Here is a 16,373-nt window from a genome sequence, read left to right on the forward strand (position 1 = left end):
GCTTTTACTAATAGTCATCCCACAGTTTTTTCTTGCCTTTTAATTATCTTCACCTGATAATTATTTTTTTTACTTTAAAATTTTAGATGAGTTAAATTTGGGAACCATTTCTTCCAATCACTGCAGCCTATAATTACTTTTATTGGATGAACAATTATTTTTTCGATTCACTAATATATTCCAGTATAATATTTTTGACATTTTTAGTCCAAGAGGTTACGATTGACCATGCCCAGGCTGTGAATGGGCGTGTGACATACTTTTCCCACACAAACCCCGTGGTGCAGGAGCGTGGGCGCAGGACCACTTTTATTAAGTTAGTTGAGAACAATGATTATGCCTTACACTCAGAGTTGTTATTGAGACATGGTCCACAACATCCCTCTAATATAAGAATGCTTCCTAAAATACCAAAACTTTTCCCCCAGGTTAGTTTTTTCTGGATGGATTTGTTGCATGGTTTACATCTGAGACTAATCCTGTTTATACATCTAGTTCTCTGTACGTGTAGTGGGATTTTTTGTGCCATGGTTGGGAATCTTGGGATGATGAAGTTTCATCTGCTGCTGTAAAAAATATCAGCAATTTAGCTTTTCTTGATGAGAAAGGTATTGCAGGTGCATTTTGGAGTTCTTAAGGAGCTATTGGTTGAGAGTTTTGCATTTCTATACAATTTTTTAGTTCTATAGTTAAGGAGAATTAATTGAGCATGAACAAAGTTCTGGTTGACAACTTTTGATTTGAAATGTTTTTTCTCCAATCTCACTCCCCTTTCAATTTTCCCCCTTATATCTGAATATACATGATATCACTACGTGGATAAAACTTCTTATTCCTTTCAACAATCAGGGTGTCAAAATCAATTTGTGGTGAGTAATTTCTTTTTGGGGTATGCAGAAAATAAATGGGGGCTGGGATGGGGAGTGGTGTTTGTTTTAAAGTCAGTGGGATGATATTGTGGACAATCAGTGGGAACTTCTGTTTACGAGATGGAGGTTTCAAGATCTTATTTTGGTTTCTGGGATATCTCATCATGTGGTTTATGTGGGGCACTGTTGTTCTATTGGCCCAACAGGCATCACAGAAGTTCCACAGTGAATTGTTGTGCTGTACTGAGTTGTATCTGTTTGGCAGTCACTTTGGTTGAATTATCTTGAGGCCAGATTTTGAAGCATTGATGGGAAAATTTACGTGAAATAGACAGTTTTCTCTAAATAAGAAAAAACAGTTAGGATTGAATGACGAATGGATTTTTCCATTGCCCTGGGTTTTAGGTTACAGTTTTTAAGATATCATACACAAATTTGGGAAATTTTCAATAAATAGTAGGCAACAGCCAAGAACATGGTGGGCCTGTAAGTTCCAAAATTTCTATCATTTTACTTTGTTGAATGATTCCCAGCTGCAAATAATAGGGTTGTTATACATGCCTACTGGAAACTAAATCTGTCTGTTTGATATGGACATGCTATTTGAAGAAAATAATCAGTATTCAAATGTGGCTTTAGAAGAAATAGGCTATTTAAGTAATTATGTGGTGTAAGTAGGGGTATTTCTGTCTTTCAAGTTTTTATTATTATTAATGTATAAAAGAGCAGACCTGGAGGTTGGAGCTGAACGTAACTCCAGGAAACTGCTGCGTCCTCCTTTCTTTTCTTTCATCTTTTCTTCTCTTTTTCTCTTCTTTCTTTTTCTCTCCTCCATTTCAAACTTAAACAACATGGTATCAAAGCATTAATCTTCTCAAAATTTAAATTTTTTCTGAGCTTTTTCCTTGATGCTCTGTTTTTCGTTTTTTTTTTTTCCATATCTTCCCCTAATCTGATTCTGTGGTTGGTTTGAGAGTCGTTTAAGGTCACTTTTCATCTTGGTTTCGCTGTGCAAAATCCCTGGCAGGATGCTGTGTGTTCATGGTGATTGCTGATGTGAAGTTATGCTCTGTTTCTGGTATCTGCTGTTGCTGTGTGAAACTCTGTTTCTAGTATATCTGCTGTTGCTGTGCTGCTGTTTGCTGGTCAGTTGTAGCATGGTTATGCTGTATGTTCATGATTGATTGCTGCAATCTTGTATCAGTTTCTGGTGTTTTTTTATTGGTGTTCAAAGATTTTATTTCCTGCTCTTTCTGGCACTCAATTCTAGTTGCTGCCGGCCATCATACCTGTGGCTGCTCTGCTGCCAGGTTGTTTATCAAGTGCCTGAGCAGCTTGTTATGGGCTGCCCACTTCCACATGGTAAAATAATTCCTCATAAGATGTTGTAACTTATGTTCTGTTGTCAGAGCAGCCCTTTGAAATTCTGAAGTTCTGCTCTGTGCTTGTGTGCGCTGCCTGATTTTGCATTGTTCATTACAGCACTGGTGTGCACTTGTTGTTGCTTATTGGGGGTGGTTTTGATGTCCTCTACCGATAGAGTTTCGATTGATATTGTTAATGTACAGATCACAAGCATCAAATTGGTTGGATCCTCCAACTACCTGCTATGGTCACAGATGGTACACATGTATATTAACACAAAAAGGAAAGTCCAAATATTTGTTGCATTCTCCTCTGTTTCTAGACTCCAAGGACTATGAAGATTGGATGAAAGAGAATGACATATTACTAGTGTGATTGTGGAATAGCATGGAGCCATGAATTGATGTGAATGTGATGTTTCATAGAATAGCGAAGGCCGTATAGGGTGATCTCTATGAAAGCTTCTCACTAGATAAAAATCAAAATTTTGACCTATATTAGAATTTTTTTTTTTTTCAAATATGACATGAAGATAAACATACTAATTAGTATTATAGCACTCTAAAGGGTATGTGGGAGGAACTCAACATTTATTAGCCAATTAGTTCTAACATTGTGAGATGATTAAGAGGCAAGCTGCCAAGTTTTTAGTTCAAAGCTTCAACCCATTCGCGATCATATTCTTGCTGGTGAATCTGTTCCATCTATGAAAGAAGCATATGCTAGAATCCAAAGGATCACCAAAGATGGATCTCTATCTTCTTCTTAAGCTTCTTCAATGATTAGTTCAACTATGGTTAGTACATTTTATAGTGGTTGAGTAAGTGTTAGGGCATGAGGATGAGAATGAGGCTTGGATGGTAGTCATGCCAAAATTAGTGTATCAAGACAAGGAGTTCGTCAGTGACAATTCTCGCTTTTGCACACATTATGGCAAGCACAATCGTACTATTGATTGATGTTGGGATCTCCATGGTAAACCTTCTTGGGCCAATAAATATTTTTCCGAGGGTGATTCTATGGTTGACACTTCTATTGCACCTGACCATTCCACTAGGGAGTTGAATACATCATCCACTGTATACGGAGAAGAGTATAATAATCTTATCCGCATGATTCAACTACTTCTAACCCAATCTTCTACATCTAGTGCTATTGTGCATTATTTTGGTACAAATGGCCTTCTTGCCTCTTCTTTCTCCTCACCATGGGTTATTGAATTTGGTGCCTCCTCCCATATGACAAGTAGTCCTAATTTATTTTAGTCCATAAAATCCATTGCTTTTTACACTCAAAGGTTACTTTTGCCGAAGGTTTGGTTACACCAGTCCTAATTGCAACAATATTCTTTCATTTCCTTCTATTCCTCTATCTTGTGTTATTTTTGCCTAAAATTTCCTTTGAACTTGTTATCATTTAGTCAATTAACTAGATCACATAGTTGTTCTGTGACCCTCTTTCCTTCTTATTGTGCTGTTCAGGATATTCAGACAAAGAAGAGGATTGGTGGAGGGCTAGATAGGATGGTTTGTACTATGTCGATGGTGGTTGTGGTGGTAGATCCAGTTCTTGTCATGCAGCTTCTTCAATTTCTACGCATGACATTTCTTTGGATCAATGGCATGCTCATTTGGGTTATCCATCACTTCAAATATTGCAACAAGTTTTCCCTATGTTCAAGCCTATTTCCTATTTGGACTATTCTGTGTGTCAGTTAGGAAAACATAGTCGGACATCTTTCAATCTAGAGTTGAGTCTCGTTGTAAATCATTGTTTTCTCTTATTTATTCAAATATTTGAGGTCCATATAGAGTCAAGAATTTGACTTTTTATCAATATTTTGTGTCTTTTGTGGATGATTTTTCATGCTTGACCTGGATCTATCTATTAAAAAAGGCATTTTAAAATTTCTTAATGTATTTACTCAATTCTATGAGGAAATAAGAACCCAGTTTGGTATTAGTATTCAAATTTTTTGGTCTGATAATGCACTTGAATTTGTTCAAAATGGTCTTAATGATTTTTTCTTGGTCAAGGGAATTATTCATTAAACATGTGTACATATCTCTTAGTAAAATGGAGTAGTTGAATGGAAAAATAAACATTTACTTGACATAGCACGGTATCTTTCATTTGCATGTTTCTAAAATCCTTTGGATTGATGCTCTTACGATAGCTTGCTTTTTGCTTAATTGGATGCCTTCTAGTGTTCTAGGGGACTAATTCCCTTCTCTATCATGCATCCATAAACACCCATGTCCTTTGTTGTGCCTTGTTTCTTTGGGTGCACATGTTTTGTTCATATTCCACATAGAGGTCAAGAAAAATTCTCTCCTCGTGCTGTTAAATGTGTCTTTGTTGGCTACTTGAGAACTCGGAAAGGATATAGAAGTTATGATCACCATGCTCGCAAATGTTACCTTTTTTGAGGGGACATCGTATATCTCTAGTGCTAGGTGCTCATTGGATGAATGCATTTTGAGTCCATCAATAATTTCTGGCTCCTCCTTGTGCATTGATCCTCCTATCCCTACCTTTATCCCTTTAGAGAAAAATTCTTGATCCTCCTTTAGATCCATCAATTATTGATCCAAAGAAACAATTGAGGATTTATGAATGACAAAAAATAAGCATAGACATCAAGACCACTATGCAGCCGCCCCTTTTGTACTACATTGTTATAACTTCTAGTTCTGGAGATCATCCCAGTGAGATTTGGATTTGCTGATTGCACAATGGAAATGTACTCGAACATGTACTCAGCAGTCATCAATTGCTTATCCTATTACTCATTTTGTTCCTAACCCAATGTGTTCTTTTGCCTTGTCAATGACTTTTGTCTCTATCCATTCTAGAAATGGCTGCCTTGACCTCTTAGGGAACATGGGACTTAGTGGATCTTCCTCCTGTTAAGGAGTTGTTTAGGTGTCGTTGGGTCTACATTGTCAAATATCTCCTGCCAGCTCTATTGAACCACTTAAGGCTTGATTGGTTGCGAAGGGGTACACTTAAATATATGGTGTTGATTGTTTTGAAACATTCTCTTTTGTTGCTAGACTCAATTATGTTCGTGGCAGTTAATTTTGATTTGCCCTTATACCAATTTGATGTGAAGAATGCTTTCCTATATGGAGATTTGTAGGAAGAGGTATAAATGGAGCAAACTCTTGGGTATGTTGCTCAAGGGGAGGATGGTAAGGTACGTAGGTTGAATAAAGCTATTTATGGCCTTAAGCAATCTCCTTCAGCTTGGTTTGACAAATTTAGTGAGGTTGTCTCTGCTTGGTTTCATTTAGTGCCACTTTGATTGTTCTGTCTTTGTTTGCCAAAAGGAGATAGGTGTGGTGCTTTTAGTAGTTTATGTTGATGACATCATCATCACTAGCAATGACCAAAGTAGAATTGCAGATGTCAAATAGTGGCTTCAAGAAAAATTTGAAATCAAGGACTTGGATACTCTACATTACTTTCTTGGTATTGAGATTGTAAGGTGTAACAAAGGGTTGAATCTATCTCGACGAAAATATACCTTCTACTTGCTAAGTGAGACTGGTATGTTGGGAGCTAAATGCTTGATAGTCCGATAGATCAAAATGTGAAGCTGTTTTAGGATGTTGGACCGGACTTTGAAGATAGACGTCGATATAGGCATTTGGTTGGCAAGTTGATCTACTTGATTGTCACTAAAATTGACAACTCCTTTGCTATGGGGGTGGTGAGTCAGTATATGGAATATCCCTAACAACCACACCGATCAGTATATGGAATATCCCTAACAACCACATCGGGATGTTGTTTGTAGGATTCTAAGTTATCTTAAAGGCTCTCCTAGTAGAGGTTTGATATATAAATGTAACAGAAATTGTGGGATCATGGGATACTTTGATGCAGATTGGGTTGGCTTAGTTGATGATGAAAGGTCTACTACTGTATACTGTATGCTTGTGGGAGGTAATCTTGTTACCTGGCATAGCAAGAAACATACTACTATAGCTAGATCTAGTGATAAAGCAGAATACCGAGCTATGGCTTATATTGTGAGCGAGCTTATGTGGTTGAACTCTCTTATGTCAGAGATGGGATTCTTGGTCAAGAAGCCCATAGATATGTTTTGTGATAATCAAGTTGTTATTTGTATTGTTAGCGACCTAGTGTTTCAAGAGAGGACAAAGCACATTAAAGTTGACTATCATTTTGCAAGGGATGTTGTGCTGAAGAAGGTTGTAAGGACTCCATTTGTGAAATTTATGGATCTGTTAGGTGATGTTTTCATGAAGACTTTATTTAAGTCTACCTTGTGTAATGTTGTAACAAGTTACAGTTAGGTGATATTTATACACCTCCAACTTGAGGGGGAGTGTTAAAAGAAACAGGCTATTTTAGTAATTATGTGGTCGAAGGGTATTTTGGTCTTTCAATATTTTTATTATTTATATATAAAAGGGCAGACTTGGAGCTGAACATAACTCCAAGAAATTGTCACCTCCTCTTTTCTATTTCTTTCTTCTTCTTTTCTTCTCTTCTTTTCTTTTCTTCTTCCCGCTTCCATCCCTAACTTAACAACATATGGTCATCATAATTATATAAGAAAGATAAAAAGTTCAAATTTTCAAATCATTACTTTATTGATTCACATATGCTAAGGGCAACAACAACAACAAGCCTTAAAGTCCTACTAGGTAGGGTCGGCTACATGAATGCTTTCCTCCCAATTCACATGATCGAGAGCTTTTTCCTCATCTAACTTATAAGCTATTAAATCATTTTGCACTATCTCCTTCCATATTATTTTAGGTCTACCCGTATCCCTTTTGATACTAGTAGCAATAACTACCGCACTCCTTATTGGTGCACTATTTACCTTGCATTTCAAATGTTCACACCATCTAAGCCCCTCTTCCCTTATCTTCTACCAGTGCTATCGTAGCTTATTGCAAATGTTTGGTCCTTAATTTATCCTTTAATGTGATACCACTCATCCACCTTAGCATTTGAATTTTAGAAAATTTTACTTTTTGGATATGTTATTTATGATCCATAAAGCATGGCTAGTTCCTTTTAATTATAAGAGTATTCTACGATCACACAGCAAGCGGGAAGTATTCCTCCATTTTATCCAACTTATTTTAACTCTATGTATTACATCTTCTTTGATTTCTCCTCCTCTTGCATAATATATCTAAGGTATTGAAATCTACGAGTGATCTTAATTTATTGACCATCAAGTTTAATCTTATCTCCAATATTCCTAATTACATGGCCGAAATTACATTTCATATATTCTGTCTTATTTTTACTTATTTTAAGCCTTCGTTTGAAATGCTTCAAAAAATAAGTACTTTCTCAGAAAAGTACTTTATAAGTACTTATGTCAATAAATAGTGTTTGGTTTACATTTAAATAAGAACTTATTTCAAAAAGTACATTTACAAACTACTGTTTTTTTTTTTTTTTAAGGAAAAATAGTATTTTTCTGAAGAGGTAATTGTTTTTTGGAAAAATGTACTTATTTGAAAAGTACTTACTCCTATCAATCAAAACAATATTATCTACAAACAACATGCACCATAGGATCTCGTTTTGGATATTCCTAGTGTGTTCTTCAATCACTAAATTGAAAAGATAAAGGTTCAAAGTTGAACCTTAATGTACACCTATTGTGATTGTAAATTCTCTGGACTTTCTTCCTGCAGTCCTAAAACTAGTCATTACTTTATCACAAAAATCCTTAGTGATATCAATAAACCTACTGCATACTCTTTTTTCTTTTTTCCTTTTTAAACTCACCATAAAACTTCCCTAGGTTCTCTATCATAGGATTTATTTAGGTCAATAAAAACCATATGTAAGCCCCTTTTCTTTTTCCTAAACTTTTCCATTAATCTTCTTAAAAGTTAAATAGCTTCTATTTTCTATCTCTCAGGCATAAAATCAAATTGATTTTCAGAGACCTAGTTTATGATCTTATGCTATGTTCAATTACCCTTTACCACATTTTCTTTGTATGACTCGTAAGATTAATTCTATGATAGTTATTACAATTTTGAATATGACCTTTGTTTTTATAGGTATTAATGTATTTTTCCTCCATTCATCCAACATTTTTTTGGTTTTTATAATAGTGTTGAATAGATTAGGTAGCCATATACTTCCATTATTACCTAGATATTCCTAAACTTTGGATTTTGATGTTATATGGTCCTATAGATACCCCACTTTCCATCTTTTTTATAGCCATTTGAACTTTAGTGACTCTAATTTTGTGCATAAACCTACGTTTTCTTTTTTGTCCTTTCCTCATTTTCACTTGTAAGTTTAATATTTGATTATGGTTTTCATTAAACAACTTATTAAAGTATCTTCACCACCTTTATTTTATGTCTTCTTCTTTAAGCAAAACATTATCTTCATCTTTTATACATTTTACGTTACCTAATTCCTAGCACTTTCTTTTTGTAGCTGTAGCAAGTTTATGTATCTTTCCCCCCTTTGGTATCTAATGTAGCATATAAATTATCCTAAGCTCTATGTTTAGTTTCACTAATGGTCTTTTTTGTGTCTTTTCTTGGCTCTTTATATTTTTCATGGTTTTCTATGTTTCTACAATTTCTTCATGTTTATACCAAATTTTTTTTGTATTTACGGATTTTCATACATCTTGATCCCATCATCAACTTCCTTTATTGCCTTGAGAATATTTCTTTTGATTCACCTAAAATCTCTTTTATTATCTTTCTAATGAAGTTAGTTACCCTATTTCATAGTGTTCGCTTCTATCTTGTCCCCTACTATCCAATCAACCTCACTGATCATTTTACCTTTTAATTTTATTATATTTTATCCCTTCAAATTCCACCACCTAATTCTCTTATATTGATTTATGTTGTTCTTTCTCTTCATTTTTTAGTGGATATATCTAATACGAAAACTCTTATGTTGTCTAGTAAAACTTTCACTTGGGATAAATTTGCAGTCCTTACATAAAAACGATCTCCCCTCCTAGTTAAAGAAAAAAACCTATTTGGGTTTTATAATGTCCACTCATGATGGCTATTTAGTCATTTCTTCTTTTCTTAAACCATGTATTCATTATGAAAAGATAGTATGACATGGCGAAATTTACAATCATATTGTTGGGCTTATTTTTATTTCCATATTCATGACCTCCATGTATTATTTCATAGCCTTTATCGCCCTTTCCAATGTGTCCATGCAAATAAGCTCCTATGAATGTCTTTTTCAAACCTTGTATAATAGTATCTATATCTTCCTAAAATGTATTTTAAGGTTTTCTACTAATCCTAGTTAGGGGGCATGCACACAACAACAACAACAACAACAACAACACCACTAAGCTTTAGTCCCACTAGGTGGGGTCGACTATATGAATCCTTTTCTGCCAATTTATGCGATCATGAACCATTTCTTTGGATAGATTCAGGGATATTAAACTCTTACTCACTATTTCCTCCCAAGTTATTTTAGGTTTACCACTATCCCTTCTACTGCTCCCCACAGTAACTAAGTCACTCTTCCTCATAGGTGCACTATGTGACCTACGTTGCAAGTGTCCATACCATCTGAGTCGTCCCTCCCTTATCTTATTTTCTATAGGAGCTACACCTAACTTATCACGAATTTGTTCATTCCTTAATTTATCTTTCAATGTTATACCACTCATCCATCTAAGCATTCTCATCTCGACAACTTTTACTTTTTAGATATTATGTTTCTTCGTCGCCCAACATTCCGATCCATATAGCATAGCTAGTTTTATAGTTGCCTTATAAAACTCCCCTTTCAATTTTAAGGGTATTCTACGATCACAGAGCACACTTGAAGCACTTCTCCATTTTACTCAACCTGCTTTAACTCTATGCATTACATCATCTTCAATTTCTCTTTCAGCTTGCATAATATATCCAAGGTATCGAAATCTGCAAGTGTTATTTATTTCATCATCATCAAGTTTAACTTCTTCTCCAATATTCCTCCTATCATTACTAAAATTACATTTCATATATTTTGTCTTATTTCTACTTATCCCAAAGCCTTTAGATTCCAAAACTTATTTCCATAATTCTAACTTAACCTCTACTACGCCCCTAGTTTCGTCAATTAATACAGTATCATCTGCAAACAACATACACCATGAAACCTCCTTTTGAATACTCTTAGTCAATTGGTCCATCACTAAAGTAAAAAGATAAGGACTCAAAGCATATCCTTGATGTACACCTGTAGTGATTAGAAATTCTCTAGTTTCTCCATTTATAGTCCTTATTCTAGTCATTACTCCATCATACATATCCTTAATGACATCGGTATACCTATTATGTACACCATTTTTTTTAAAACCCACCATAGAACTTTCCTATGTATCTTATCATATGCTTTCTCAAGGTCAATAAATATCATATGCAAGTCCCTCTTATTTTCCCTAAACTTTTCTATTAATTTTTTTAAAAGATAAATAGCTTTTGTGGTAGATCTCCCAGACATAAAACCAAATTGATTTTTTGAGACCTTCGTTTCTAACCTTAATCTTTGTTCAACTACCATTTCTTATAGTTTCATTGTATGACTCATGAGTTTAATTTTACGATAGTTATTAGAATTTCGAATATCTCCTTTATTTTTGTATACATGTCTTAAAGTGCTTTTCCTCTGGGTCGTCGCCTCAAAGCAACACGCCATGTCGGCACCTGGGTACGGTGTCAAATATGCGAGGGTTCCTGCATCATTCTGGACGTGGGAAGGTAAAGACGTTAGTTTAGGAAATTAGGATTAGATTAGCAACTTGGAATATAGAGACACTTATGGGTAAAAACATGACAATTGTGGATAGAATGATCAGAAGAAGAATTAATATAATTTGCCTTCAAAAGACTAAGTGGGTGGTAGAGAAAGTTAGAGAAATTGATAAATAAGGATTTAAACTTTGGTACGCTAGAAAAAAAACCATGGGAATGGAGTAGACATTATTCTAGACAAAACTTAAAAAATAGCATTGTGAAGGACAAGAGATAATAAATATCATTAGTACTTTTGCTCCTCAAGTCGGCTTGACACCGTACTCAGGCACCAACACTAATGATATTTATTACCTCTTGGCCTAGAGCTATCTTTATTTTTATGATTCTATCCCTATTCTTTTAAAATTTAACACGATATCTTTTATGTTTGTCGACAATGATTCCCATCCTAATCTTAATGTTTTTCTTTTCTAGTGTACCTGTAATCTTAAATTTCCACGAGATTGTTGAAATTTCAATAAATCATTCGAAATTTATTGAAATCTCGAAATTTTAGCAAAACTTGTCAAAATTTTAACTATAGAACAAAATTTCCTTAGAATTCAAAAGAGAGATTTAGGAGCGAAGTGAAATTTCTCTCTTAATTTATGTTATCTTTTTATTGAAACAAAAAGATTATTACAAGGGATTTTGACATTATATGGAAAAAAAAAAAAGTTGCAATAACATTTTTTATCTAAGCATTCATGCCTAAATTATCATTATTTGTATCATAAATAATATTTAAATGATTTAGGAATTTCATTTGTATTAACTGAATAATTTTTATGCACATTATCTTATGCACAAATTATATACATCTTTTCTGCCTCATGCACAACAAAACTATATTTAATTTGTAATATATTAGTCCTAAAACTTATGTTATTACATCTATTAACCAATTCTGAAGTTTCATAAAAGAATTCCATGATTTATGATTGATTTTCATTATTTTTTCAAATTGAAATCAAAATTGACATGGAAATAAAAATTTTTGCACTTTTGGAGTTTTGAAATTTGAGTCCAAATCGAAATTTAAGACCTTGAGTGTACTAAAGGTTAAATCCTAATTTTTCAATTTTTCCACCTTTCTCCCATATCCACTTAGTCTCTTGAAGGCAAATTATGTTAATTTTTCTTGTAATAATTGTGTCAACTATCTCCATGCTTTTGCTCGTAAGTGTTCCTATATCTCAAGTTGCTAATCTAACCATGATTTCCTACACTAATTTCAACCCTCTCCCATCTAGAATGACCCAACGTAGCGTACCCTCGCTCCTTTTTTGCTTCACTTGGGTGGTATAAGTGCAATGCATTGTTGGTAATGGACGCCCAGTGAATATTTAGTGAGGATTCATGTCATAAAGATCAAATAAGTTTTATGTTGGTTGTCAGAAGCCTAATGCAACCCTACTCCTTTTCTCTTGCTTGATACCTACTATGTGTTGAGATATTTAGGACATTTAGTGCTATACAGGTGGAGTGCATATCTATCAGTTTTTGATTGTTAAAATTTAGTAAATAACTGTTGTGGCCCTGTATTGAAAATTAGAAAAGGAACGTATCCATATAGTTCTGTTTTTGACATCTAGGATGGGGAAAATATAAAATTCTTAGTATTCATAAAACAGAACATAAAAAAAAGAATCAAATAAATACAAATAATTTTTTTTTTTTGTAAAAATTCTCAATATATAAGTTTTCACATTAATTGAAAATGTCAATAATTTATTGTAGTTTTTTTTTTTTTTTTCGAAAGAAAAACCCAACAATTATAATGTTCTATGAATAAAATAAAATAAATTCATATTGTAATCCTCAATTATTTGTGTAGAATATATTATAAAATAAGTGTTGGAATTAACCAAGGAGTGCCCCAAGGAGTGTTGGAAATTGTATATATTTAAATTGTGTGCATCTCAATAATGTCTCAGCTGCATGTTGAAAAAATCTTTATGCATAGATGCAGTGGATACAAAGAGGACATAGAAACAGTACGCAAGAATTTTTTTTTATTTACTTGCAATATAGTTATATAGAGTTATTTTATATAAATTTTAATTAGATCAATAATGGGTTGTGCAAATATAATTTACTTGAATCCACATATATCATATTGTTTTTAAAATTTAAACTCTGAAATTTATTTGGTGCACAAATATATCACATAAGACAATTCTGAAATAAATTGTGTCAAATTATGTAGTGGTTTCTATCAAATATGTTAGGCTGTAGGATATGTAAAGGTTGTTGAAAATTCCACTTGTGATTGTTCCATATTAAAAAATTTGAGTGGACGATGAGTGCTTATATACATGATTAGGTCCAAGACCCAACAGGCTTAAGTTTTTTGGGTTAAGTTGGTGTTCACCCATGTGTATCAAGCCTACCCATGGGCTACTCTGGTCCTAACAAGTAGCATCAGAGCCGACGGTTCGTAATTCTAGATAAGTGATATCGTAAAAGTTGAGACGTAAATCTAATTCTCCTGACATGCTAACAGTTGGAGGACCAAGTGTGTGACCGAGACTAATAAGGATCATCTAGGCCTAGGATTGATCATAATAGAGTCAAGACGTGAGAGGTAAGATTGATTCGGAGGCACGTGGAATGGAATTTGAGGCACGTAAGGCACTAGTGGTAAGGCCCACTTAAACAACTGTCGGGGTATTGGACTTACTCCCATAAGGGAGACGATTTTCGTTCAAGGGGAAGCAGTTGGAACTCACAAGTGAGGGGGAGATTGTTGAAAATTCTACTTGTGAATTTGTCCCATATTGAAAATTTGAGTGGATGATGGGTGTTTATATATATGGTTGGACCCAATACCCAATAGGTTTAAGCTTTTGGATCAAGTTGGTGTTTACCCATCTGTATCAAGCTCACCCATGGGCTCCTCCGATAGGATTGGTTCGGAAGCACGTGGAATGCAATCCGAGACACATAAGGGGCCAGTGGTAAGGCCCACTTGAGCAACTGTCGGGGTATTGGACTTACTTCCATAAGGGAGACGGTTTTTGTTCAAGGGCAAGCAGTTGGAACTCATAAGTGAGGGGGAGATCGTTGAGAATTTCACTTGTAAGTTTGTCTCATATTGAAAAATTTGAGTGGATGATGGGTGTTTATATACATAGTTGGGCTCAAAACCCAATAGAATTAAGTTTTTGGGTCAAGTTAGTGTTTATCCATGTGTATCAAGCTCACCTGTGGGCTCCTCCGGTTTTAACATAGGTAGGTACAATGTTATGAAAAAAATTTATAAGCATAACAAGTTATATGATTAGCGTGTTTCTTCTAATTCAAAATAAATTTGACTTTTGTGATTTAAAAGAAATATCTTGATCTATAATTTTATTTTAATATTTTATTAATAACTAAACATTTATTAAAAAAATTTTGTTCATTAATTGACATTTTTATAGCTACTATTTTTTTAGTTAACAGTAACTATTAGTGATTTTCTTCTAATTCAAAATAAATTTGAGTTCTAATTGTATTATTAATATTTGTCTTTTAAAAGTTAGATTAGATTTATTGTCTATATGAAAGATATTAGAATTTTATCTAAATTTGGTTGAACTCCATCATTTTTAGGAGCATTTTATCTAAATTTTAAAAGAAATAATATTTTTTTTCATTAAATGATTTATTCTGTTCGTACCCTGCATCGATTATGGATATTTTGTTGTAAGGATTGCCTTTCATTAGTCGTGTAACTTGTATTAAGCAATTCAAAATCATGCTGGCTGATTCAGGTGTGTGAAATGCAACAATCGTGTACATATTTTTTTTCCTCAGTTTTTCATAATATAAACAGTATTCTACTGCGTTTTTATGGCGATATTCTGACGATCATTCACCTCATTTTAATTGAAGCCCTTTTCTGGTTCCTCAATCGGAGAATCAAGGAGTTTGTATATCACTTGCTTATTGTCCGCGTAATGATGACATCGTTGCTTCATTTCGCCCTAAAGTTGGGATGCTTAATGAGGTTGCTGTTTCTCAACCTTTGCCGACTCCAACCGTGGCTGGCCAAGGAGTGCAGGGTTCCCATGTCCTTTTCAAACGAAGGCCAGGGCTCTGCTCCTATGATAAGTTGGGATCTTCATCTGCAATGGTCAGTGATATTCGATTGCCAAAATCTGCCATTATCGATGCTGGGGATCGCAGTAGCCTTTTTGCATCAGCAGATGAAGTATCTTGTGAATTGATATTGCAAGATTTGCCATCTTTTGGGGTCACTCAGTGTCTTAAATCTCACAGCTATCCTTTCCGCGACGTCAAGTTCTCGCATGCATTCGATCCAGGTTTACTCGGATGTTTGACTGAGGATAAATTGCAACTTTTCTCTGCCAAGGTCTAATGAGGGGGAGGGCCTTTCTAATATTCTCTCTCTTCTTCTTCTTCTTCTTCTTATATATATATATATTTTGTAGTTTAGTGACTTTAGTTCATCAGTTCCATCTTAAGTTGGTCTAGCCAGATGTAATTCAGTAATTTGGGATTTTTGTTATATAAGTTTGTATTATTAGTATGTATTTTAGTTGAGGATGAAAGATGGTTTCTAACCTAAAATGCCGCAGGTTTTTTTACTTTATTTTTATTAGATTGGTATGCAATAAGGATAAAACCCTGAAGGATGGTTGTGGTTGGCTTGACATGTTCTCCAGTCTTTTAACAATATGTAGGAAAGTAGGAATGAAAAAGAATGGATCTTCTTTAGAAGTTGGAAAAAGTTAAGCCTATGTTTGGAGGTCTTGGATTTAGAGTTTTATTAGATTTGAATAAAATATATTAAAATTTGTCTAAGTTTATCCAATTCTAAATCCAAAATCTAAAATTCATGCAAGAAAAAATAAAGTACTTAAATTATTATGGTAAGAACAAAATGTAAGTGAATTAACGAATAAATTTTAATTTCAAGTATCATTATTATTTGGTTTTAGTATTTTTTAATTATAAAAATAATTTTATTTTTGAAAATTTTACGATGTTGGGAGAAAAATTACAGTGGAAGATAATTTTTTTTCTCATTTTCCTTTTCTTTGAATCCTCGAGCAAAATCTTTTATCCAAATGGTGTGCCTAATAATAAATTATTATTATTATTATTATTATTTACATTTTTTTTTTTTTGAAGAATTAAGATCAATTAAGAAAAGGGAGGCAAAATAGCCAAGACTGTATAGTGGAGCAAAATCGAAAGCCTGAAAAACAAGAACTAAAAAACTAGGCGTTGAGTCGAAATCTTTGAGACCTATACGCCTAATTTGCACACCAAAAATATTTTGCTTACTAGTCCTGCTAGTATTTTAATGTTTTCTCCAACTACAAGGAGGTTT

The 16,373-nt window shown here is 33.9% G+C and overlaps 1 protein-coding gene across 5 annotated transcripts in view; it reads left to right on the forward strand.

Annotated features, from left to right (window-relative positions):
* Positions 1 to 15,607, forward strand: part of LOC131168670 (uncharacterized) — a 159,269-nt gene extending 143,662 nt beyond the window's left edge. For all 5 annotated transcript variants that reach the window (XM_058128286.1, XM_058128285.1, XM_058128288.1 and 2 more), the window contains one exon: positions 14,909 to 15,607. In XM_058128286.1, coding sequence (XP_057984269.1) covers positions 14,909 to 15,395 — 487 coding nt within the window. In that variant the 3' untranslated portion in view covers positions 15,396 to 15,607. The remainder of the gene's footprint in view (positions 1 to 14,908) is intronic.
* Positions 15,608 to 16,373: the final 766 nt, after the last annotated feature.

This window comes from Malania oleifera, chromosome 11 (genome assembly GCF_029873635.1).
Source record: "Malania oleifera isolate guangnan ecotype guangnan chromosome 11, ASM2987363v1, whole genome shotgun sequence".
In the NCBI taxonomy this organism is placed as follows: domain Eukaryota; kingdom Viridiplantae; phylum Streptophyta; class Magnoliopsida; order Santalales; family Ximeniaceae; genus Malania; species Malania oleifera.